The sequence below is a fragment of the Leptinotarsa decemlineata genome, unplaced genomic scaffold, assembly GCF_025532065.1.
Source record: "Leptinotarsa decemlineata unplaced genomic scaffold, Ldec_3_MD MMD2_tig00000882_RagTag_RagTag, whole genome shotgun sequence".
NCBI classification, from domain to species: Eukaryota; Metazoa; Arthropoda; class Insecta; order Coleoptera; family Chrysomelidae; genus Leptinotarsa; species Leptinotarsa decemlineata.
Genome location: NW_027412556.1, coordinates 5,063,703 through 5,088,267, shown reverse-complemented (window position 1 = coordinate 5,088,267; position 24,565 = coordinate 5,063,703). Strand labels below are relative to the sequence as shown.

General features: G+C 35.0%; 2 protein-coding genes across 4 annotated transcripts in view; one reads left to right on the top strand and one right to left on the bottom strand.

The window, feature by feature from the left end:
* LOC111514446 (adenylate kinase isoenzyme 5) overlaps positions 1-24,565 on the bottom strand; it is a 64,495-nt gene that overhangs the window by 28,999 nt on the left and 10,931 nt on the right. The window contains exons 4-5 of the mRNA XM_074174871.1: positions 5,652-5,794; positions 3,421-3,603 (exon numbers count right to left, since the gene is read on the bottom strand). Of these exons, the coding sequence (XP_074030972.1) occupies positions 3,421-3,603; positions 5,652-5,794 (326 nt within the window). The remainder of the gene's footprint in view (positions 1-3,420; positions 3,604-5,651; positions 5,795-24,565) is intronic.
* On the top strand, positions 8,469-23,656 carry LOC111514447 (uncharacterized). 3 transcript variants are annotated; one of them, XM_074174873.1, is made up of 4 exons: positions 8,469-8,627; positions 15,049-15,532; positions 20,071-20,337; positions 23,462-23,656. In XM_074174873.1, exons 1-4 carry the CDS (start codon positions 8,622-8,624, stop codon positions 23,596-23,598), a joined length of 894 nt encoding a protein of 297 aa, XP_074030974.1. In that variant the 5' UTR covers positions 8,469-8,621; the 3' UTR covers positions 23,599-23,656. The 3 variants fall into 3 exon arrangements, with proteins under 3 accessions (XP_074030974.1, XP_074030976.1, XP_074030975.1); XM_074174875.1 differs by having other exon boundaries at positions 8,472-8,627; positions 15,037-15,532; XM_074174874.1 differs by having other exon boundaries at positions 8,473-8,632.

Here is a 24,565-nt window from a genome sequence, read left to right as displayed (position 1 = left end):
TCTCAGTTTGGCATATGCAGCAACAATAAGTGCAAATCCAACAAATCCCACTCACAGTAACACATTCTGCGATAAATATAGAAATCTCTTCACAAATTGTACAAGAATCTATAAACCTTTCTACCAGAGGATCCGCGATCATTTGTTTACCCTCAATCCACCTTTTCCTTGGACTGTCAAACCGCCGAACTGTGACTTGAGCCTAACTAAATACGACAAATACAGTACTAATAGCCAGATCATCAAAAACTAACTCAACCGAATTATTTCTAACTACCCTAATCATACGGAAATCTACACGGATGCCTCAAAAACCAACGAAAGAGTAGGAGCTGTCATAGTTACAACATCTGAATCGTTATAATAGGGAAGCCCAAGCGGGGATTTCGGGATTTACTAAAGCGCGGCAGATTAATATACAGGGGGATACCTTGTACCCGGTTGAGTAACTCCATCAAATATGAGCCTCCTATATAAGGCCGCCTGTGAGGCGAGCGCGTCAGATTAAGGTAGGGTGAGTTAATAACCTGCTAAAAAGTGTATATTCCAGTAATCTGACAATTTGAGAGTGACGTAAAGAAAGGGGAGGGCAGCAAAGTTGTAAAAAAATAACGTCAATTCGACATTCTCGAGTGTAGCAATTTTTTTTTTATTTGAAGGAAATAATTCAAGGATAACGAAAAATTTATAATCTGACGATTTCCGCAAGCCGAAATAACAAAAATTCGTCAATAAAGTTTAATGCGTGCAGCTGTGTGATACCTATATTTATATTCCTCTATTCTCTATTCACGTTTTCTCTATTACTCTCTCACTTTGTCCCCACTCTGAATTCTGTTGCCATGACGCCATCACAGCTGATCATAGAGACTCGTTCATGATGAAGATGATGATAATTAATGAATCAATTGATGGATGTAGCCGTTACTACGTGGTAGGAAATGATATTGAAGAAAAGAAAAATTAAACTTTCTATGTTTTTTACCACTTTTATTTGTAACTAACGTCACTGCCGTTTCATCCTATAAGGAAATTTTCAAACTCATACAATATATAAAGACATTTTCAAACTTATACAATATATAAGTTTGGAAATGTCCTTATAGGACGGAACTGCAGTAACGTTAGTTACAAATAAAAGTGATAAAAAACATAGAACGTTTCATTTCTCTATTCTTCATTAATTAATCAATTGATTATAGAAAATTAATTTTTTTTGAGCTTTTTTTTTTAAATTATTTTCTAATAAATACAAGTATTCTACTTAAAAAAATAAACTCATTTATTTGCATGCTATTTCCTGAGCTTTTCAATTGATTCAGTTCGATGAAATGAAAAAAATTTTAAAAAAATATTGTTTTTGTCAGATTAAGTGAATCCCTCTAGATAATCGTCAGATTATGAAACAGCACGTCTAAAACATTAAGATGAACCATATATATCCTAATTTGACACGCTTGTGTATTTCAAAATGGTGAATTGAGAGCTTTTTTGTTGCCCTTAACACCCCCTTAGAAAATCTGACGCGCTGAATTAATTTTTTTTCTTTTCACTTTTAACCCTTACGTACAACCACCCACATCATGCAAACGATCAGATTAACATACCAACATTATTAAAAATACGTAGGACATTGATGCTATCAATATCTGACGCGCTCGAGGATGTCCATGCAACAGTATTTTTTTACATATTTAAAAATCTATAGCCGCCTCCCACACCGATGAAAAGGTATATATTATATAACATTTTTTCTTCTCATCATCTAAGCTTTGCAACCTAATATGTCTCAATGACGCTCGAGTAAATCCCCATTTTGCATCGTGGGCTCCCCTGCTATTATCATATAAATTTCCCCCAACTACCAGCATATTCAGTGCAGAACTCTATGCCATTTACCGTGCGCTGGTCTATGTCAATGTGACAGGTGGAGAGAAATATATAATTTTAACGGATTCACTCAGCTCCATATACGAACTCAAGCGCTTATATCCTAAAAATATAAAAATAAAAATTACGTGATAGATAAAAACAAATGTCATTTTTGAAATCAGCGCAAAGAAACCACATGAAGATCGGTTAACGAAATCAAAAGAATTTTTTATAAAGTTTTTTCTCCAGACCTGTGTTAACATTCTATTGGTCAATTCAATACCATACATTATATCTTAAATTAGCATTGAGCAGTGAGCAGCTGTGATTTCATTTCTCCCCTGAATTAATGAATATTATGATATATAAAGCGCCAAATTTCATTCAGATAGCAAGGAGCAATATAAGAAAAAGATACTCCAAATTTGGAAGTACGCTGCCTAGGAATGTTTAAAGAGTCAATTCTCAAATTGGCTATATGTATATCAGAATTCCTGCTTAATGAACTATATAGGGCGTTCCAAAGAAAAATTGACGCCCTGTAAGTCAGAAACGGACGTGTAATCGAAAATTTCAAAGGACACATCAATTTTTATTTCTAGGGGGACTAATTCTGATATGGAAATCATACCCGAAACTTTACCCCCTGCATGACAGAATATATCGTTCGAGTCACACAAAGCTGTTGAAATTTCAAGTAAATTCATATTGAATCAAATTGTAGCAAATAACAAATCGTTAAACGTGTTCAATGAAGAGTTTTCCGGAGGGGTTTGTCATATCATGTAGACGCTTCCTGTAAACGAACTAGAAGTTTTCGTTAACACGCGATATCGCAGTCACGATGGAGTAAAGTGAATAAACAAATAACCATCAAACTTACGAGTTGACAGAAAAAAATACATACTGGTTCAACTTGTATAATATTATCGCTTCTCTGGGTCCTACATAAAAAAGGTGCGCTTTGTAATCAATACTCTTTATTTAGAACACACACAATACAATTAATTGGTCGCCAACTCCTTCTACACAAATACTAGATTCGTTCAAAAATAACAGGTCTTTTATGATTTGTTTGAAGGAAGTTGACAATGTTTCGTGGTGCATTTTATCAGTTCGGTAGGTAGGTAGGTAGGTCTAAAGTGAGTGGATCTATTCGACCCTCCGCCGCAACCCATAAGGGTTTATTGTGACTCACACCTATTCACACTCGGCCAAATAAACCCAGCTTCTCAACGAAGCCTATTAGTTTGTATGGTGAGTGGTCTTCCAGGTCAGATGGTGAGAGTACGGATCTGCCGAACTCAAAGAACCTGATTCGGTCCCCAGCGGGGCAGGCACGAAGTATATGCTCTGCAGTTTCATCATTTTCCAGACAGAGGCGACACACACTGTCTTCCGACAGTCTAAGTCTCTGCATTTGATGATTCAAATGACAGTGACCTGTAAGAAGGCCTGACATCGTAAAACTTATTTGTTCGCGCAGAGAGACTGGTGATTTGTTGTGTTTCGCGAAGTACATTTGTGAAAATGTGAAGAAATACTCACCGATATCATCATATTGCTTTGGTCGAAATATTCGGCAACTGGTACGACATTCTTGTAAAAATTATTGAGTTCCATACGAGCTAACGATAAAACAACTTGACCTAATTTGGCACCGTATTCAATTTGTTTTTCCAGAACTTTCTGTCTCCACGATATCAAGATGACACCTTGAACCATTTGTATCTGAAACAGATATACACAATTATGGTGAGCATGATAGGAATGCAGTAATAGGTACTTTAAAATATTCTCAACATGTTTTACAATGTTTGTTAGAGTGTATTTTTGGTGTTCATAGATTTATATTGAACTGCAACGAATATCCAACTCATGATACAGTCGATTACCACAGATAAACCTACGATTGATGGAGCCTTGCTTGGTTCAAGATACAAAGTATAGTGATTCTGTGGAATAGTTTCTTATGACATACTGAAAATCTAAGATGGAACTATTACAGACTGAACAGATGATTGAACTCACGTCCTTCTGCTAAAAGGTGGTTTGCAAATGTGGAATTGGTCTCTCTACAAAACTACTTCTATGCTCTTTAAATCTTTCGCAAAATGTTCTTCCTGTTTGGCCAATATACAGTTTTGGACAAGAGCCACAAGTCAGCTTATATACTCCTGATCTATCCGACACCAAAGTTTTGTCTTTATTGTTTTTAATAAATTTACTGAGATTATTATTCGTTCTGTAAGCTACGTTTACGCCTTCTTTCATCAAAAAACGGGAAATATTTCTGGTTGGTTCACCCAAATATGCCAAAATCCTATAACTGACGTTATCGCATCTTGAATATGGGTGAACCAGATCCATGGCTTGCTTTTGTAGTTTATGAAAGAATGGCGTTTATAATATCTACCTTATAACCGTTATTAACCGCGATTTGTTTTATCAAATTCAGCTCTTTCTGGAAATCCCTATCAGACAGTGGAATATTGAATAATATGTGAAGCATACCAGTAAAAATCACACAATAAAGTGTTTTTAGAATACGTTAGTTATGGATTTTCATCAAGTATCGGCCGATTCCATCATATATCTTAAGAAAGCCCCTACGGGCTTTTTGGCCAACTATTTCTACGGTGTGCTTTAACGACACAAATCATATGGTTTTTCAACCAATATATAAAAAACATTGTATACCCCAAATTTACCGCCCTGAAGACCAACAATAGAAGTAGAGCAGCCCATTGCCCATTTTTTGACGAATGAAGGCGTAAACGTAGCTTACAGAACGAATAATAATCTAAGTAAATTTATTAAAAACAATAAAGACAAAACTTCGGTGTCGGATAGATCAGGAGTTTATAAGCTGACTTGTGGCTCTTGACCAAAACTGTATATTGGCCAAACAGGAAGAACATTTCCCCAAAGAATTAAAGAGCATAGAAGTAGTTTTGTGAATAGAAAGATCAATTCCACATTTGCAAACCACCTTTTAGCAGAAGGATATGAGTTCAATCATGAATACGATGTGTAACATTTAGAAGAGAAGAGTTTGAAACTCAATCTTCTAAACTGTTTAGAAATCAATAGATTGAGTAATTCAGGTGATTTACTGAATGATCAATTAGAATTGAATAACTCTCCGTTACTAAATATGTTTTCAAGTGTGGAAAATGGAACATAAGCACAGGTAATGTAATTCATTACAAACTTAGGTAAAAAATCAGGTACTTGAAATTCAGGTACTTGGAATTGTAGAATGAGGTGTATATATATATTTATATATATATATATATATATATATATATATATATATATATATATATATATATATATATATATATATATATAGCATTGAATGTGCAGAGAAAAATATATCAAATTGAGGGCGTATTACTGTCGTTCAACATTGAAATGTTTTTATTTCCAAATTTATTCACGGTTGGAAGTCTATTGAGGCGAATTTCCACAAATGGACAATATTTTATAGACTATACCTTTGATTTGATCTTCACAAACTTTATTTTCAAAAATATATCCGTTTGGTGGAAATTCGTCGTTATACAACACAAATAGTTCACAACTAATAAATTTCTGGCATTTCTTTGTGAACAAATTTGGCGAAAATGATATGCAACAGTTATAAATTGAACAGAAAATGTGAATCGACGTTCTGGCTTCTTATATTAGCCTTGTAGGAAATGAATCGTTAAATTTGATTAAACTTGATCAAAAAAGCACTTATTTCGAAATAATAATACTATTAGAGCTCCTACCTTTTCTGAGTACTCTACTACATCGCGCATATTCCTTGGATAGCCAGACACAAGATAGGTCTTGGCATTTGGAGACATCTTCATTTCAAGCATGAGCACTTCGGTGACAGTTTTGCTGGAAAGTTGTCCAAAGTCTGGCAGATCTGAGAAAAGAATAGGAGTTTCAGTGTTCCTATTATCAAATGAAACGATAGCAAATTCGCGCCAATGAAGAGGAAGGCATCGGAACTGAGGCCTATTTTGAGGCTAAAGGCAAATTGTACTATAAAAATGATATCAAAAAATTTTATGACTGCTATAATTGTTGCATCGCCCCATAGGCACCTATATTGAAAGCTAAAATCAAATTTTATAAGAAAAGCTGTTAGCCTACGAAATTCTCAGCCAAACTTATCGTCTATTTTGACCCTTTGAATGTCTGGTCTAAGTCATGTGCAGGAAATTCATGTAAGCATTGGTTATGAATATTTGCTCAATCGTTTATGAATTAGCATACTCATACACTTTGCACGTTTGTTATTGTCAAAACGAAACGAGCTATAATGGTATAACAGTGATATTCTACACTTGACTATGTCACGGAAATAAGTAATAAACAACCAACTTGGAAACATGATAAAAATGGTGCAATTGTGCAGCATAAACGCCTAAAATTGCGCTTTGATATTATTGTGATTATGCAGGTATGGTTAAAATAATTCTGTCTTAGGGTGTAGTTGGAGAAATTTCATTCAGATTACTCTGAACAAGTCATACGTTCACTATACGGATTCAATCTTCTAAAAAAAATGATTTATTTTTTATTTATTTATACACTTTTCTACAGGTTACACCCAACTACAGAACAGGGATATAATTCAAATCACAATACAATACAATTACAATAAGTTATAAGGTAAAACAATACATATAGAATTAGCTGGAGTAAAAAGTCCTAATCTCAGAGATGGAACAGTAAAAAATGCATTTGAAACACATATTATACAGAGGTGAACGTTTCAGAATATTTGTACGTGGTGTTGGTAGATGAAAAGGATTAACCACTCTAGAGGTTGGTCTAGGTACATTGAAATTAATTTTTGTTGAATATGTGGGTCAATAATTGAATTATCAATCAGTTTGAAAAGAAAAATCGTGGAGTGACAATCACGACGGCAACTCAAGCTATTCATAGCATATGTCTAGCTAACAATGCAACATGGGGAAATCCAATTGGTGGATAGATATTGTCTGATCTATAGGAGAGGAGTTTTAGGAAACGACGTTGTGCCAATTCAACTTTCACTGTATACAATTGATGAGATGTATTCCTGATTATGGATGCATATTCTAATTTTCATCTGACCAAAGCAGATGTAGATGGATCCGAGAAATCTCCGGAGATTTGTGCAATAAATCCATACATATTTCATCAGTTCGGACTTCCATTGTCTAATATAATATAAATTGATTTGAAATCCCTGAAAAAAATAAAAAGATTAACCGAAAATAACAATTTTATCAAAACAAAAAACTGAAATAACAAGGAAATAACATACCAGCTACAACCAGAAAATCAAAAATTGAAATATTAATAGAAGCTGAAAATTAAATATTAACAAAAATGAAGAATAAAAATTAAAAGATTCCAAACCAAGTTACGTCACGACGTTTCGATTGTTAGTATCCACAATCATCTTCGGGTGATAACTGGACTTATTCCTCCGAGATCTGACTATTTATAGGTCATTCGGGTGCTTTCACCTTTCGCCTATCCCCTCTTTCCTCTTTCCGCTTCATTGGTTTTAGCGGGAGATGACCGTTTGGCGGGAGTTGGTCGTTTTTCGCTTGATGAGAGGTTTCCATATATTGCGTATCTCTACGCTAGCTTGACTAAATGCGTTGTTGGACAACATATACGCGGCTTACTTGAATTTTCTCCTAAACCAGTGTTCCTCTTTGTAGATGATTTCAGCTTGAGCCCATTTGATGTTATGTTGATGAGTCCAAATATGCTCTGCTATTCCGGATTTGCTGTTTTCTCCTCGCTGTGTGTGTTTCTTGTGGTCAGTAATGCGAACTTTCAATGGCCTCTTAGTTTCACCGATGTATGATTCTCCGCACTCGCAACTCTTGGAATCGCAGTCCGCGTTTGGTGGCCTGGTTTTTGTGAGGCTTCTACGGATAGTGTTTCCAAATCTGAAGCAGGTCCTGATCTTATACTTGGGCCCAATCCTTCTGATCCTTTCCGATAATCCTCTGATGTAGGGAAGTACAAGTACTGGTTGTGGTGGTTTCTCTTCCTTGTGGAGCTCTTGCTGTTTTCTAGCTAAAGACTGTTCTACCATCACTCTGGAGTAACCATTCCGTTGAAGGTAATTTTTGATGATGCTTATTTCTTTTTCGATACCTTCCTTTGTATTACAGAGTTCGAAAGCACGGTCTAGTAGAGTCTTGATGATTCCTCTCTTAGTCGAACGATGGTGGTTGGATTTCTGGTTCAAATTCTGTCCTGTGTGAGTGGGTTTTCGATAAACCGATGTTTCCCATTTAGTGTCGGTACTCTTCACCAATACGTCTAAGAAAGGCAATTCGTTGTGGAATTCCTTCTCCATTGTGAAAGTGATGGAAGGACTTACGTTTTTGATGTGCTGACTATGATTTCTCAAAAAAGCAATGTTTACCAAAACTATATCATTATTATTATTATACGCATTTCTCATCCCACTTTCTACCTATATAGGTATATCTTCCTTTGGCTGTTGAAATGAATTACCTTGTAACTAAAATTAATTCTACCCAAAGTTGATGTGTATTGGGCTTATCGGTGCTAAGTAACAGTTTCAGTTCATCAACTTTGTTTTCTCGTTTCGAGTTGTCAAAATTTCACGAGTTTATGTCACTGTGATGAAAAAGGAATGGACTGCAAAATTGAAATTAGTAGTGAGAGTGTTATTGATGAATAGTAGTGGTGTCATCATACACATTTAAATGACGGTAAGGTGAATATGTATTTTCCTTTATAGTTCGAAATTAACTGTCATCAAGAGTATTTGACGGTATGTCATATAAATCCTAACTTTCGATTTACAAAATTTTCGATATGGAAACGTATTTAAACACTTCATATACCGTGAGAAATTATTTAAAATGTATAAACCATTGAAGGTAAATGCCTGATTTTACCAAAACCTTTTGTGAAGGTAAGTTGGAACACATACATTTTTCGAGATTTTATTTCTATACTAAAACCAATAATGATTGAGAGTAGAAGTAAGCCCAGTTGACAGCAAATCGGGGGCGTGCTTATTAATTTTTGAGAAGGTTAAGAATGAAAGAAAAATTCTTAGTACAATTAGTTAAAATATTCATACACATTTTTTATTTATTTCATTAAAACTTTGCAATATCGTAATTTACCTAATCGTTGTAGTCATTAGGTGGGCCTTATGAAAACGGAGTAATAATTGTGGTAATTATAGTAGGTACCAAATAAATTAAAATATATATATATATATATATATATAACTTTTTTTCACTATTGGGTTGCAGCAATTGATAAGTGACCTCTTTATAACTATTCTCAAGCTTTCGAGTAACTTAAACTCATCGTCAGGGGTACTAGAAAATACAAATTACAAATTTTTGATAATAGAATATAATATAAATGTAAATGTACAAATTTTCGTCTAATCTTCAACCTCAGATTCGTCACTGTTGCTACCGCTATCATCAAAGTGAATTATGATTGGTTCAATATTGTGTTCAATACGGTTGTCTACGTCCCACATTTTTTGCTCCTCTTTTAAAACATTCTGCATGCATTTCTTCCAGTCTTCTGTAGAAACAGTTCAAATAGCTTCTTGTAGGTGATGTTGCACGTCCACTAATTTAAATGTTCTGTTTTCTCGTGCCACATATCCTTTTACTTGCGCCCAGATTAATTCTATTGGGTTTAATTCGCAGTGGTATGGTGGTAACCTTAAAACTGTAATTCCACGACTTAACGCCATTTCATCCACTGCAAATTTTTTATATTTGTCTGTGTGTAATTTTGTTAGCTGAAGTAGTTCTGCCTTTAAACTATCTTTGTTATATTGGATGTTCTTATTAATTAACCATTCTTGAATTGCTGCTTTTTTCCATGATTGTTTCGGTAATGATTCTAAATGTCGACTATGGTATGGGGCATTGTCCATGACGATGACAGACCCAGGTTCCACAAGTTGAACGATGCCTTCAAACCATTTTTCAAACACCTCCGCATTCATCTCTTCATGATAGTCGCCTGTTTTCTTAGATTTAAATATTCATTCACCATTTGGTAAAAATCCACTGTCGCTTTCTATATGCGTAACTATCAGACGACTACCTTTTCCAGATGACTGTTTCAACCCAACTGACAAACCTTCAATAAAGGCTTGTCGTGCACTTGTTATATTACCATCCTGCCATACTTTTTTTACCGTATGTCCTTGGTTAACCCATGTCTCGTCCATGAAGTACAATTTTTTTTTGAGCTTCCGAAATTCGTCAATTGTTCTTAGATAGTTTCTTCTCCATGCTATTATTTCTTTACGTTCAATGAGAATGCTTTTCCTGTCAACTTATTAATTAACCATTCTTGAATTGCTGCTTTTTTCCATGATTGTTTCGGTAATGATTCTAAATGTCGACTATGGTATGGGGCATTGTCCATGACGATGACAGACCCAGGTTCCACAAGTTGAACGATGCCTTCAAACCATTTTTCAAACACCTCCGCATTCATCTCTTCATGATAGTCGCCTGTTTTCTTAGATTTAAATATTCATTCACCATTTGGTAAAAATCCACTGTCGCTTTCTATATGCGTAACTATCAGACGACTACCTTTTCCAGATGACTGTTTCAACCCAACTGACAAACCTTCAATAAAGGCTTGTCGTGCACTTGTTATATTACCATCCTGCCATACTTTTTTTACCGTATGTCCTTGGTTAACCCATGTCTCGTCCATGAAGTACAATTTTTTTTTGAGCTTCCGAAATTCGTCAATTGTTCTTAGATAGTTTCTTCTCCATGCTATTATTTCTTTACGTTCAATGAGAATGCTTTTCCTGTCAACTTTTCCGTACGTGAATTTCATTTCGTGTACAAGTTTCCTAAAAGTTTCTTTACCCATTTTTGGGACCAATTCATGATCGCTAAGTGCCTCCAGAACTGTTTGAAGTGTGGGCAGCTCATTTCTGAAAAAGAAACTGTGAATAGTTCTGCGTATACTGGTTTTGGCTTCTTCATCAACTGTGATTTTTTTTCGTCCGCTACTAGTTTTTGGCGTTTGTACGTCTCCATGAATTTCTGCCTCTCTTAGTATTTTGTAAATCGATGATTTTGGTACACCGGTATAATCAGAGCACATATCAACTAATTTATCTTTTGTAATTGTGGAACTTAATGATGTAGAAATGCCCGGTTGGTTATTCGGAGGTACACACGTAGAATTACAGCACATATGCACAAAGTCATCTTTTGGTGGCTGATGATCTCTTTCAAGACAGTGAAATACTCGCAGAACAATTTGTTTTTCTCTTACTGACCGAGACTCCGACCGTTTTACCTTTTTCGACGTAGAAGGCCCGACCATGTCTCCCATTTTTTGAGTAGTTTGAGAACGGTGTAGAAATATAATCATGTAACGCTTAAACACTTATTAGCACTATTATTTCCACCAATTGTTATCACAACACGTCGATTGCTGACTAACTTAACTGTAAAACGTACAATTCACGCTGTATAATTCACAAACCAATGATACGCTCATGGCTGCAAGTACATTAGTGAGGACTGCAACGATGAGATGGAAGTTACGGTAAAGTGACAAAGACAGAAATATCGTTGCGTACAGCGTTGCCACTAGTTGTAATAAATATCTAACACTATACAGAAAATAATGAATTTTAACTGATCAGTAATCAGGAAATGTATAAGTATTACTCATTACAAGCTCATTACTGATTTTTGTCATAAATAATACCTTTTAATCGTACTAGTATTGTGTATTATCTATAATTTGCCACAACCTACAACTCTACTGCTTACTATATTTTGATTCTGCTATAAACTGGTAACGTAAAATTTAGATATGACAACGCGCTTTACTCTCAATCATTATTGAGAGTATAAATACTCATTTTCTTAGTCGTATACATCTTTCCCCGATACAGTCTTCAGACTTGTTTTGGTTTACAAATCGATTTTTTTTGTAAAAATTTCCAAAAATTGGCATTCACATAGAGATATTATGACTTCCAAATTGATGTTGATACTTTGCGATACCCTCATATTGTCTAGATTAGCATATTACAATATAATCTACGGGCCTGCTATGATAAAAATTGATGTAAATCGCTTACAAAAATACAAAACAATTGCATTCGTCTTTCTTATGGTGTGAGCAAATTCGACCATATAGCTGCCCTAAAGAGAAATGCTCCAATTCCTGGTATCTCATGGTCACGGACCACGCAGAGAAGGGGATCCAAACTCCTGACGACTTTACAGGCTGTATCCAGTACCATTCTGTCATGTAGACACTCCAAACTCAAAAGTCCACGGCCTCCCTGTTGTCGGGGGAAGTACAATCGTGGAACAGACGATTTGGGATGCAAACTCCTATAGAGATGCATCATTTTTTGGGTCTTTACGTCGAGTTGATACAGCTCCTCCCGAGTCCACTTCACTACTCCAAATGAGTAGAGTAAGATTGGAACGGCAAGCATATTTGTTGCAGCAACTTTGTTCTTCCCCGACAGTTCCGATGACCAGATCTGTTGAAGTTTGTGCAGATAATAATAATAATAATAGGAATAAATAATTATCATTATTTGTTTGAAGGTGATTGACAATGTTTCGTGATGAATTTCACTAGTTCGGACTTCCATTGTCTATTATATAAAATGATTTGAAATCCCTGAAACAAGTAAAAAAGAATAATTAAAAAAGAATAGTTGAAAATAACAATTATATTAAGCAACAATAAACCTGAAATGAAATGATAGTAAAATAACCTACAAGTAAAAATATAATAATTGAATAAATAAAAATTAAAGGAATGCAAAAAGAAAATAATAAAAATAGTGAACTAACGTGACTTGGAATCTCTACACTTTTTTATTTTTATTATTTTCTTTTTGCATTCCTTTAATTTTTATTTATTCAATTATTATATTTTTACTTGTAGGTTATTTTACTATCATTTCATTTCAGGTTTATTGTTGCTTAATATAATTGTTATTTTCAACTATTCTTTTTTAATTATTCTTTTTTACTTGTTTCAGGGATTTCAAATCATTTTATATAATAGACAATGGAAGTCCGAACTAGTGAAATTCAATTATCATTATTATTATTATTATTAAATCAATTATGCATCTGCGTCGAATAAAATTAGCATCATCCATCACAATCTTGGAACTTTCGATTCATCTGTTTTTATTTGTAGTTGAAATTTTTTATGACTAACTCGATGTTCTCAATACGAGTTCCTCGACGTTGATGACCTCTCGCCCCACTTCGCCGGCTACTGCGTATCCAATATTCAGAGACACAGCTAGATTTCCCAAGCTATAAATATGGATATTTCAGATAGAAACAATACTGTCCGGTTTGGATCGCGAATTCTTTGTTTATGAGCTTTGGTTTCAACATAATTACATAATTCGGTTCTTTTATTAATGACTGAGCATCACAAAAATGGCATATCCCATTTGATGGCCCTACTACTCGAAAATTACATTAAAAAGCCAGATAAAAATGTATTTGTTTCGCAACGATGTAGTCTAATGAAGTGAGTATGGTCGGGAACTATACCATTAACCATGCACGGTGTTTATTGAACATACGAAAACAATCAAGGGACTATTCTTTGGACTATTCTACGGATATTTCGTCTTTGATAATTTTTGGTAGGGCGCTTTGTTTCGAAGATACAGGACGAAAAGGATTTCGACAATAACAATTTTGATGATTTTGAAGTTATTAACATAGCCGAAATAAAAGTATAGCGTACTACACTGGAACCACCAAGTAATAAAAAATATAACAATTCTGTTGGTACCTATCGACAACATTCCGATTACTACGAACGGCTGCAGACTTTCTATTTGAATAGTATGTCTCGTAAGTGATCATTTGTATGTATCGAATAGGTTGAAACTGATTGACTTTGTCTATTTGACGTGCATTTTCTGTATTTAATATTCAAAGTCTTGTTAATGAAGTCCTCTATCATGAATGGCTATAGAAACGCAGAGATGGCTGACATGCATTTCATAATCATTGAAAGCTACGCAGATGTACAGTGAACGATTCCCTAATCGCAATGTGCCTAATAGAAAAACCTTCCTGAGTATACATCAACGACTTCGTGAAACAGGAGCATTGAAGCGAAATGGAGGACCAGGAAGGCCAATGGCAGTAAGAACGGTAGAAGTAGAAGAGAATGTGCTGGCCATGATAGAAGAAGATATAGGCACCTCTACTCGAAAAATTGCAAATACTTCAAATGTAACGATTTGGAACATTCCAAGAGACTATTTGTTGTACCCATACCACATACAAAGAGTTCAGGCACTTCTTCCTGCAGATTTTCTTCTACGTATTGCACAATAGTTCAAATCCCTCAACTACTAACGCTTACTCTTTTCATCGATGAAGCCAGTTTCTCAAGAAATGCCATGAGAAATTTCCACAATTACCACGTTTGGGCTGAAGAAAATCCATATGGGGTGCTTGAAGATCGCTTTCAACATCAGTTCTTGTTGAATGTTTGGGTGGGAATTGTAGGTGACTTTCTAATTGGACCTGTATTTCTGGCAGGAAGACTTACCGGCGAGCTATTCCGCAACTTTTTGGAAGGAACGCTACCTCAGTTTCTGGAGGATATACCAGGATAGGTTACAAGACCTGCAGTGCGGTTTATGCACGATGGTGCACCAGCGCATTTTAGCATATTGGCTCGAGAGATTTCAACAGTAACATACGGAGATCGTTGGATTGGTCGAAATGGACCTCACTTATGACATGCTTGATCACCGGACTTAAAGCCCCTGTATTATTTCCTATGGGGCCACCTGAAGTCATTAGTTTATACTACTCCATTGGAAGATGTGGAAGACTTGAGAAATCGAATAACTGCTGGGTGTAACGCAATTAGAAACGATCCTGATGGATCATCATTACATATAGTTTTCGGTAAAAAATTGTTGTCGAAATTATGTTTCGCTCCGTATCTTCGAAACAAAGCGCCCTATCAAAAATTATCAAAGGACAAAATATCTTTAGAATAGTCCAAGGAATAGTCCCTTAGATGTTTGCCTGTATACTATTATAATACAGGCTGCCTGGTATGAATTTGAAATTTCAGTTGCATTTTTAGTTCTATCAAGCCACTCAAAACAGTCCAGAGGAAATGAAGACCATAATGAAGACTAGGAACCCACATCCAAGACTCTTCAACGAAGTATTGGACGCAATAGCGCATCTCAGAGAGAAGAAAGGTTCGTCAACGAAAACAATAATGAGCCAAGTCGATTCAATCCTCTCGATGAAACGGAAACAATTGAGGAGTGACGCGAATCAATTCTACAAAGCCCTCAAACACGGCCTCGCTACGGGGTTGATAACTGAGAAATCGGGAAGGTACAGACTTGGATTGCAGCCGAGGGAATATAAAGTGTTCAGAGATTTTCAACGGATGATGGTTTGCGATGATTACTCCCGACAACATAGAAGGGGAAGAAAAGGAGGTCGCAGGAAGGGTAGGAAGAGGAGGGGTAGAAAAAGGAAACATGAGAGTTCCGTACCAAGTGGAACCGATGAATATGTCTCTGATTATAGTTCCTATACAACTTCTCCTCGAGGTGAGTTCTCTAATTTAGTTGTTCTACATTTCCAGATATCATTTGAATAGATGATCACCGTCTCTCTTAATTTTTAAAGTGATATTTTCGTAAGAGAGGATAAACTGCTTCGTTACCTAATGCGTAACGGCACCAGTTTGCCTGGCTTCCCTTTCTCTCACGCATACGTCAGCGGAAGGCAGACTCCTCCTCTTACGGCGGACATATGATCAGTGTTTAGTGTGGGTTAGACTGTATTGTTGACAGTATTATAAAAATCTAACTGGCAAGCACGTGGTGTTTTTTATTATGTGAAATGATGATACTAATTTTGTATATGTCCCACAAAAGTAACAATTGGCTTATGGTAGCATGTACATAATAATCCATTGAATATTTTATTAATGAGTAACCTATCCTCACATTATCATATTGATATAAATAAAATTGAAGTAGGCTTCACTCAAGTTGAAAAATTTCAATATTAAATAGTTCAACTCAGATTAGTTTAAGTTATCACTTCTGTTGGGCGTTCCGAAACGCACACGTTTTTTCTCTATGTGACGCTGTCATTTTGAACTTTTTTCAGAACCAACTTATTTCTACTCTCATGACTGAAAAACTTCAGTTCATTCTTCGATGACATTGGTATTTTATAATTTCCACTGTCCCAAGAAAAATAAGTGCTCATAATTAGGTATTATAACTGACTACAAAATACATAGCAAAAAGTTAAGGGACTATTCCTTGGACTATTCTGAGGGTATTTTGTTCATTGATGATTTGTTTCGAAGACACGGGGCGATAATGACAATTTTGGTAATTTTAAAATTATTAACGAGGCCGAAATAAAAGTATAGTGTACTACACTGGACCTATCAAGTAATAAAAAAATCTAACAATTTCGTTGGTACCTATCAACAACATTCCGATTACTACGAACGGTTGCAGACATTCAATTTGAATAGTATGTCTCCTAAGTGATCATTTGTATTTGTCGAATATGTTGAAACTGATTGACTTCGTCTATTTGATGAGCATTTTCTGTGTTTAATATTCAAAGTCTTGTTATTGAAGTCCTCTATCATGAATGGATATGGCTGACATACATTTCATTCATGGCCTTGCTGATGGCTTTCCATTGGAAGCTAGGTGGTTGTACAGTCAACGATTTCTCAATCGTAGTGTGCCGAATAGAAAAACTTTCGACTTCGACGACTTCATGATGGATTGAAGCGAAATGGAAGACCAGGAAGGCCAATGACAGTAAGAACGGTAGAAATAGAAGAGAATGTTCTGGCCATGATAGAAGAAAATCCAGGTACCTCTACTCGAAAAATTGCAAATACTTCAAATGTAAGTAATGGGACGATTTGGAACATTCTTATAGAGACTATTTTTTGTACTCATACCATATGAAACTAGTTCAGGCACTTGGTTCAAATCTCTCAACTACTGACTCTTATTCTTTTTACCGATGAAGCCAGTTTCTCAAGAAATGCCATAAGGAATTTCCACAATAACCACGTTTGGGCTGAAGAAAACCCACATGAGGTGCTTGAAGATCGCATTCAAAATCAGTTTTCGTTAAACGTTTGGATATGAGTTGTAGGTGACTTCCTAATTGGAATAGTATTTATGCCAGGAAGACTTACCAGCGAGGTATACGGAACCTTTTTCGAATAGACGCTATCTCAGTTTCTCGAAGATGTACCATTGGTTACAAGAAATGCAATGTGGTTTATGCACGATGGTGCACCAGCGCATTTTAGCATATTGGCTCGAAACTCGAGAGTTTTCAACAGTAACAGGCGGACCTCACTAACGGCCTGCTCGATCACTGGACTCAAACCTCCTGGATTATTTTCTATGAGGCCACCTAAAGTAATTAGTTTATACTACTCTAGTGAAAGATGCGAAAGATTTGAGAAATAGGATAACTGCTGGATGCAACGCAATCAGAAACGATCCTGGTGTTTTTGAAAGAGTTCATGAGTGGATTAATGCATTCGAGCGGGCGGGAGTCACTTTAAATAGTTCTTGTAAATTAATAATAATATAATAATAATAATAATAATGTTTATTTCAAATAGAAAAATTAATACAAATAATAAATATAGAATAATAAACATATATTATGCTCACAGAAGCAAGGGGTTGCTTGTGCGTGAGTGAGAAAAAGTAAGTTGATATTCAGTAAGCATCATATAGAAACATACGTAAACGGTAAAATAGTTGAATATATTGACAACACTTATAATTAAAATATATACAGTGGAAGCGAATTAACGATAACACTTTTACGATAATAATGAGGGGTCATATTCGAGAAATTTGCGTCAGAATCGGGGTATTTTGTCAAAAGCGGAAACTTCACTATTCAATTTGAGTATTGAATACACTAAAAGTGAGATTGTCATATTCGAGAAAATTTTATCACAATCGAGGCATTTTGTCGTAATCATAAATTTCATCATATTCAGATTAGAGTATGGAATAATATATAATTTACAAAAGTTATGTTTTCATCAAATTTTGTTGTTGACTATATCACTAAAAAACAGTCTTCCGGTGGTTTGCATCCAAATTTTCAATTTATGTTTGAATGAGTTGATGTTGTTGATCAGTTTAAGTTCTGGAGGAAAATAATTGTACAATTTATGACCTAAGAAGTTTGTACATCGTTGTCCAATATTTTTTTCACATTTGGGAATTTGCACAGTTGTATTTCTTTTTCGAGTAGGATAACTATGACCGATGGCTTTCAGTTCAATTTTAGATTTGTGTATGTTGATAATAACGTTTTGGCAGTATAATTGTCTTATATCTAGTGTTCCACTCAAAAGAAAGAGTTCGTTAGAGGGAAAAGTTACTTTTTTTTTAATAATTCTCAGAATCCATTTTTGCAATATATTCACCTTTTCCAGATGACAATCAAGTACTCCACCCCAGCCCATTATTCCATATGTCAATTGGGATTGGATTAATGAGTAATATACGGTTTTCAAGTGATGTACCTACATCTAAAAACTGTGTTAAGCATCTGAATCTACCAATAAGACCTCTAATATTTTTTGTAATATAATTAGTATGTTTGTCCCAGCGTAAGTGCCTATCTATTATGATTCCGAGATACTTGACAGATTCTGCTTCTGGTATTGTTGTACTTTTATCAACATACAGATTTCCCAGTTGAGGTAAATTGTTAATGTAGGATGTGAATGGAAGATAACGGGTTTTATCTATATCAGGCGTCAATTTATTGAACTGAAACCATTTTTTGATTAATTGAAAATCGGTTTCGGCCGTCACTTTCACATCTTTCCAGCAACGCGCTGCATATACTATCGTTGTGTCATCAGCAAAGCTGAGAATTGTTCCCTTTATATTCATAGACAAAAAATTGTTCATATACAAAGTGAATAATATTGGTCCTATTACAGTTCCTTGTGGAACTCCGCACGTGACAGTTCTCACCTCACTGATGACTCCATTTACGCATACCTGTTGCTGTCGATCAGTCAAATAACTCTTTAAGAGATCATGTACCTTTCCTCTAATGCCGTACGAATATAATTTGTTTAGTAGAATTTCATGATTTACGGTGTCGAACGCTTTAGAGAGGTCCACAAAAATACCTAAAGCTGGTTTTTTCTTATCCATTGCTTCATATAATAGTTTTGTGAAGGCATATATAGTATCTTCAGTGGATTTACCTTCTCTGAATCCGTATTGATGACTTGAGATGATTTTGTGCGCATTTATAAAGCATAAAATTCTACTTTTTAGCATTTTTTCTATTATTTTAGACAGAGTTGAAATTAATGATATCGGTCTATAGTTACTAACTTCTGATTCACTACCTCCTTTATGTATTGGTTTAATGATACCCATTTTGAGGGATTTTGGAAAATAGGCAGAATCAAAACATTTATTCATTATGTAATAAAAAGGAGCAACAATGAGATCCCCAATTTGTTTGAGAGTTTCAGCTCCCAAACCATCAATTCCAGGGGATTTTTTAGGTTTGAGACTATTAATGGTATCGATTATCTCTTTATGGGTTGGTAGAAACAAAGACATTGTGTGACTCAAAGGAGGAATTTTGTCTTGGAACATTACATGTAATTCTTGGTGATAAATTGTTATTGTCGAAATTCTTTTTTGCTCCGTGTCTTCAAAAAAAAGCGCCCTATCAAAAAATCATCAAAGGAAAAAATATCTTTGGAATAATCCAAGGAATAGTCCCTTGCATTTTTGCCGCATGTTTAATGATCACCCTTTATAAAAGAATATCAATAGAAGAAATAAAAATGAGTTGGGAAAATATGTTTTCAATTATATAATTGAATAGGTGAAGTGGAAGATCCTAGAACAACTGCTTTTTCAGTTTATATTCGATTAATATATTATCTACTTTTACTTATAATATATTACTTTACTTAAATATATTACTTTTATGTCGATCATAACGGATACAGTCTTCGCAAAAAGAGTTGTCATGTAAAATTCTCATTTCTAAATCATTTTTAAAGTAAAAATATACATGACTTTTTCAGTTACTCCCAGCACACCTGAAGATAAAGGTCGAAAACGCGGTAGAAAACGCAAGGTTAAAAGAAAGAGACGCGGTAGTAAAAGAAATACCAGAGGTCGGAAACTGACAGGAATAAAAGGTGAAACACAGTACTCTCCAGAAACCATAAATTCGGAAGAAAATCAAATTACATCGTACGGCTTCACGAAATCCACGGAAAGTCGCAAATCTATAGTAGACAAGAATAAAGAGGGCGAAGGCAGAGACAAAAAAGATAGAAAAGATGAAGGTATATTTTATTCGTTTATTTCCAAGAAACTACAATGGAAATTACTCATGCAAGAAATAGTCATACATAATTTCAGAATTGTTCTGATTTTGAACAAAAAAACAAACCCATATGATTATGTTGGTTGATAAAACAAATAGTTCTTTATTGCCATTTTAAATTTTTCTTGTGTTGGAAAATTGTTCATTTGGTATTTCGTTATATACAATTAATGGAAAAGGAAGTTTTTGTCCTTCTACTTTTCCTTCTTGATACTAAAAATGTGGGAATCTTCCATAACATAAACATAGAATTATACGAAAAAAAAAACTTTCCAAACAACCTTTATATGAACGCTTAATTATTTATATTCCAACTACTCAAAAATGTTTTGTATTATTTCGCAGCGTTAAGAAAATGGACTATAGTTGCATTTAGTACAGGCCAGGTTAGGTTAGATTTCGAAACGCAAATCCGAAGACCACTGGCTTTCGTGTGGTAGACATTGAGAGTCTGATGATTATTAGCTCATTTATCAGTTAATAGTAAACTGTGTTTTCATGTATTGCAATAAACTTTTTTGCATGAGATAAAAACAGGAAAAATCTTGACAGTGCTGAACCTATATACATATGTTTGATACTGTTATTAAATAGATGTATATATATTCAAGTTTGGTTCATACCTCTTTACTACCACTACCAAAATCTGTGGCAAATAGTAATTTCAAAAATTACACCTCACGATTTGATCTTCACGAACTTTATTTGAAATATATATCACAATATAGAGCTTTAACGTATGTTGGACAACCAACGGAAAAAGTGACTTCATTATTGAGGAAACGAGATATAAAAATTCCATAGAGAACAAGTAATACATTGGGAAAGTTAGTTAAAAATAATAAAGACAAATCATCAAAATTCGAGAAATCAGGAGTATATAAATTAAAACGTGGAACGCGTCCCAAACTGGCAGGACATTAAGGAATCGAATCCAGGAACGAAGGGGAGGGGGCCTTGGAAGGAAACCTGTTTGGACTCGTTACTTTTGTTATTTTTTGAGACATCATTTTTTATTTTGTGGATGTTTTTCACCCAGTGCTAATGTTTTGTGATAATTGATATTGCCATTTATTCTTGGATTCTTAATACCTTTTTTCTTCTAGCTTCAATATTTTCTTGGATGTCTGATAGAAAGTTAACTATTACACCACTTTGGAATCTCCATTAAATGCGCCAACTTTCTGAAATACTTTTCAGCCAAGCACATTACATTTTTTTTCACTGTGATAGGTCAAAGTTGACCAAGAAATTTGTTTCATTTCAAAATTTATTTTATTTTATTTTTTTTTCCTGTTATTTCCAATGATCGCAAGCTTTTGGTATTACTGTCGTGTGCGGATATTATTTAGCTATACAAAATGGTTTTTTTTTGCTGTGGATGAGTCATGTTTTTATGACGTAACATTGAAAATACTAAATCCAGTCGCCGATTTTCGAAAAAAAAAATTTCCGATATCTCGAAAACAAAAATACTTTTACCTAAACTTTTTTTCCTGTTATGAGCTACTCATGACCTCAGCTATCACCACCTCAAGGTTTATCCTCAAGAACCGGGACACCCTGTAGAGGTTCAGGTAATTTTTTGGAGGTAGTCCAAATTGTGATTAATATAAATATTAATGTAATGTATAAATCACTTGAAAAAGCCACTGTACTAGCGAAACATGTGATAAATAAAGTTTTTGGAGATCAAATCGTGTAGTGTAGTTTTTGAAAAATGCAAATGGATAAACTCGTACCTCGATACCAACCCAATCGAAAGGGTATGAATATTAGTTTACAGTGAGCAATTTTTCATCATCAATCAACGCTGGTGTTCCCCAGTGATCCATATTGTCTCCAACCCCATCTTTATTGTATATCAACGACTTATTGGAAAAACCAAGCATGTAATATATTGCTTTGCTGACGACAGCGCACTTGTCTCGTCATTCCATTTAGATTCCAGGACATCCAGAGGTGATTTCGGATTGGATTGAAAGTAACCAGGTTCAATTCAATGCAATAAAAACCCAGGCATCGGTTTTCTCCAATCGGAAATAATAATGTCAGGACATACAATTCCGCTTTCCACTTCAATACGTTTGTTGGGGGTTGAAACAGACACCAATATGTCTTGGCTGCGACATGATTGGAACTGCAAGGGCTCCTTCTCAAAAGTTTGGAACAGTATTCCGCACCAAAAAACTGAACAATCCTCAGCAACTTTTGATGTTTTATGAAGCTCAGATCAGATCTTCTTTGGAGTATTGTTCTCATGTATGGAGATCCGCCCCTAAGCATAACCTGAAGCTGCTGGATTCCATCCAGAAACAATCCATCTCCTTGATTGGAGACGCGAACATCATTTGCAATCTTGACAATCTGGAACATCACAGAGAGGTTGGAGATTTGTCTCTCTTTTATAGATACTTTCACGGGAAGTGTCCAAGTGACTTGGCACATTTGATTCTATCATAAGCGGTACATATCAGAAATACGCGACGGACTGTGGCTGCTCATCGTTTTGAGGATCAACCCAGTACACCTCGAACTTCACTGTTTAGGAATCTTTCATTTGAAAAACTGCGTTTATGTGGAATGAACTTCCTGAGCACGTTTTCACAACTGAATTCAATCTCCAACGATTCAAGTCCAACGTGAATCTCTACTTTCGCACAGGCACCGCTCTTAGAGCACCTTAAGAATACTCCTGTAGTGTTTGTGTTTTGTCCTTAAGAAAAATCGTCAGCGGTATTATTTGTAGAGATGCGCTTTTCAATAGGAGTATTGACTTATTAAAAATGTTTTTCCAGCAGAATATAACAGATCGATTTGAATCATTGTAAAAATAATCGACATCTCCAATTTGAAGGAGATGAAGATTGGTTGACAGTGATTCAAAACAATCGTGAATATATTTTTTTAATAAAAATATGTTTTTCCGTTGAGGACTAACGATGTCTTACCTTTTAACGTGTGATCCCTAACGCGGAATAGGGGTATTGAATTATTAGAAATGTTTCTCATGCAGAATATTACAAATTGATTTGAATTATTTTAAAAATGATTATTACTTCGAAAACTGATTTTTTTTTCAGATCGCAGTCGAGAATACGAATCAAGAAGAGACAACACAGATGAGACACTAAAACTTAGCAATCATCAGCACTGTGAAAATCCTAATTGTCTTTGTAATATGGATAAAACACAAGAGGGGAATCATTCTCACCAGTAACTCAATGTTCTGTAATATTTGCGAGTGTATTTAAATTAAACGAGTTCTCTAAAAGAGATGGATCTTCTGTCAATTATAAATTTAGTAGTATAAATAGTATCAAGACACTTTTTTCTCTGGAACGTCTGAAAGGACCTTTTTTATCCGTAGCAAAAAAAAGCATCGTCCTCCTTGTGTGTTCAGCACACATAAAGCGTTTAGTTTCCATCTCCAAATCAAGAACAACATCATATTGATGTCACGTTTCTTTTGGGCAGTAAGTAAAACATTGAACTGGATCATATATAGTGCAAATTAATGCATGAATACTTTATTTTGAAGTAAAATTGACAGATGCATTTTTCAACTGGACGCCATCTGGGAAATGAAAATTGAATGAAAAGAGGGGTTTTATGACACATATTTTTGAAGCTCCTGACAAATGCTTCACAATCCTATAATATAATGTCAATATCTTCAACTACTACAAGATGGCGGAACATTTAAAATTGCCTGAATACATTGACATTTGTGTACATAATATGAGGTAATAAGCAAAGGTGCTCGAAATGGCTGCTTTGAACTCATTGACATATGAACAGCTGATCACTTTCGAACACAGTAATGTCAATATCTCTACAAATTTTTATTATTTTCTGCCGTATATCTAATATTGAAGCAGGTTCAGTTTCGTACACCTTTTGCTTCAAATAGCCTTATATAAAGTCCAAAGGTGTCAAATCTGGCGAGTGGGCTGGCCATTCTGTAGGACCTCAATGGCCAATCCAACGACCGGGAAATGTAGTATCCAAATAGTTCTCACTTGTCTGGAGTAATGTGGTGGTGCTCCATATTGTTGGAATTCAATATCCATATCGAATTCATTAGGATTCGCTGCGACGATTTCAGTGATCAGAGAGTCAACAGTAGTTTCCAGCATATTCAAATACAGTTTCCCTGTTGAATTTTGATCAATAAATAGAGGTCC

Bases quoted from the DNA above. Each gene is read 5' to 3' on its own strand.
- LOC111514447 (XM_074174873.1), top strand. The intron at 15,533-20,070 runs GTGAGTTCTCTA...TGACTTTTTCAG, and splicing joins CTATACAACTTCTCCTCGAG to TTACTCCCAGCACACCTGAA. The intron at 20,338-23,461 runs GTATATTTTATT...TTTTTTTTTCAG, and splicing joins AAAAGATAGAAAAGATGAAG to ATCGCAGTCGAGAATACGAA.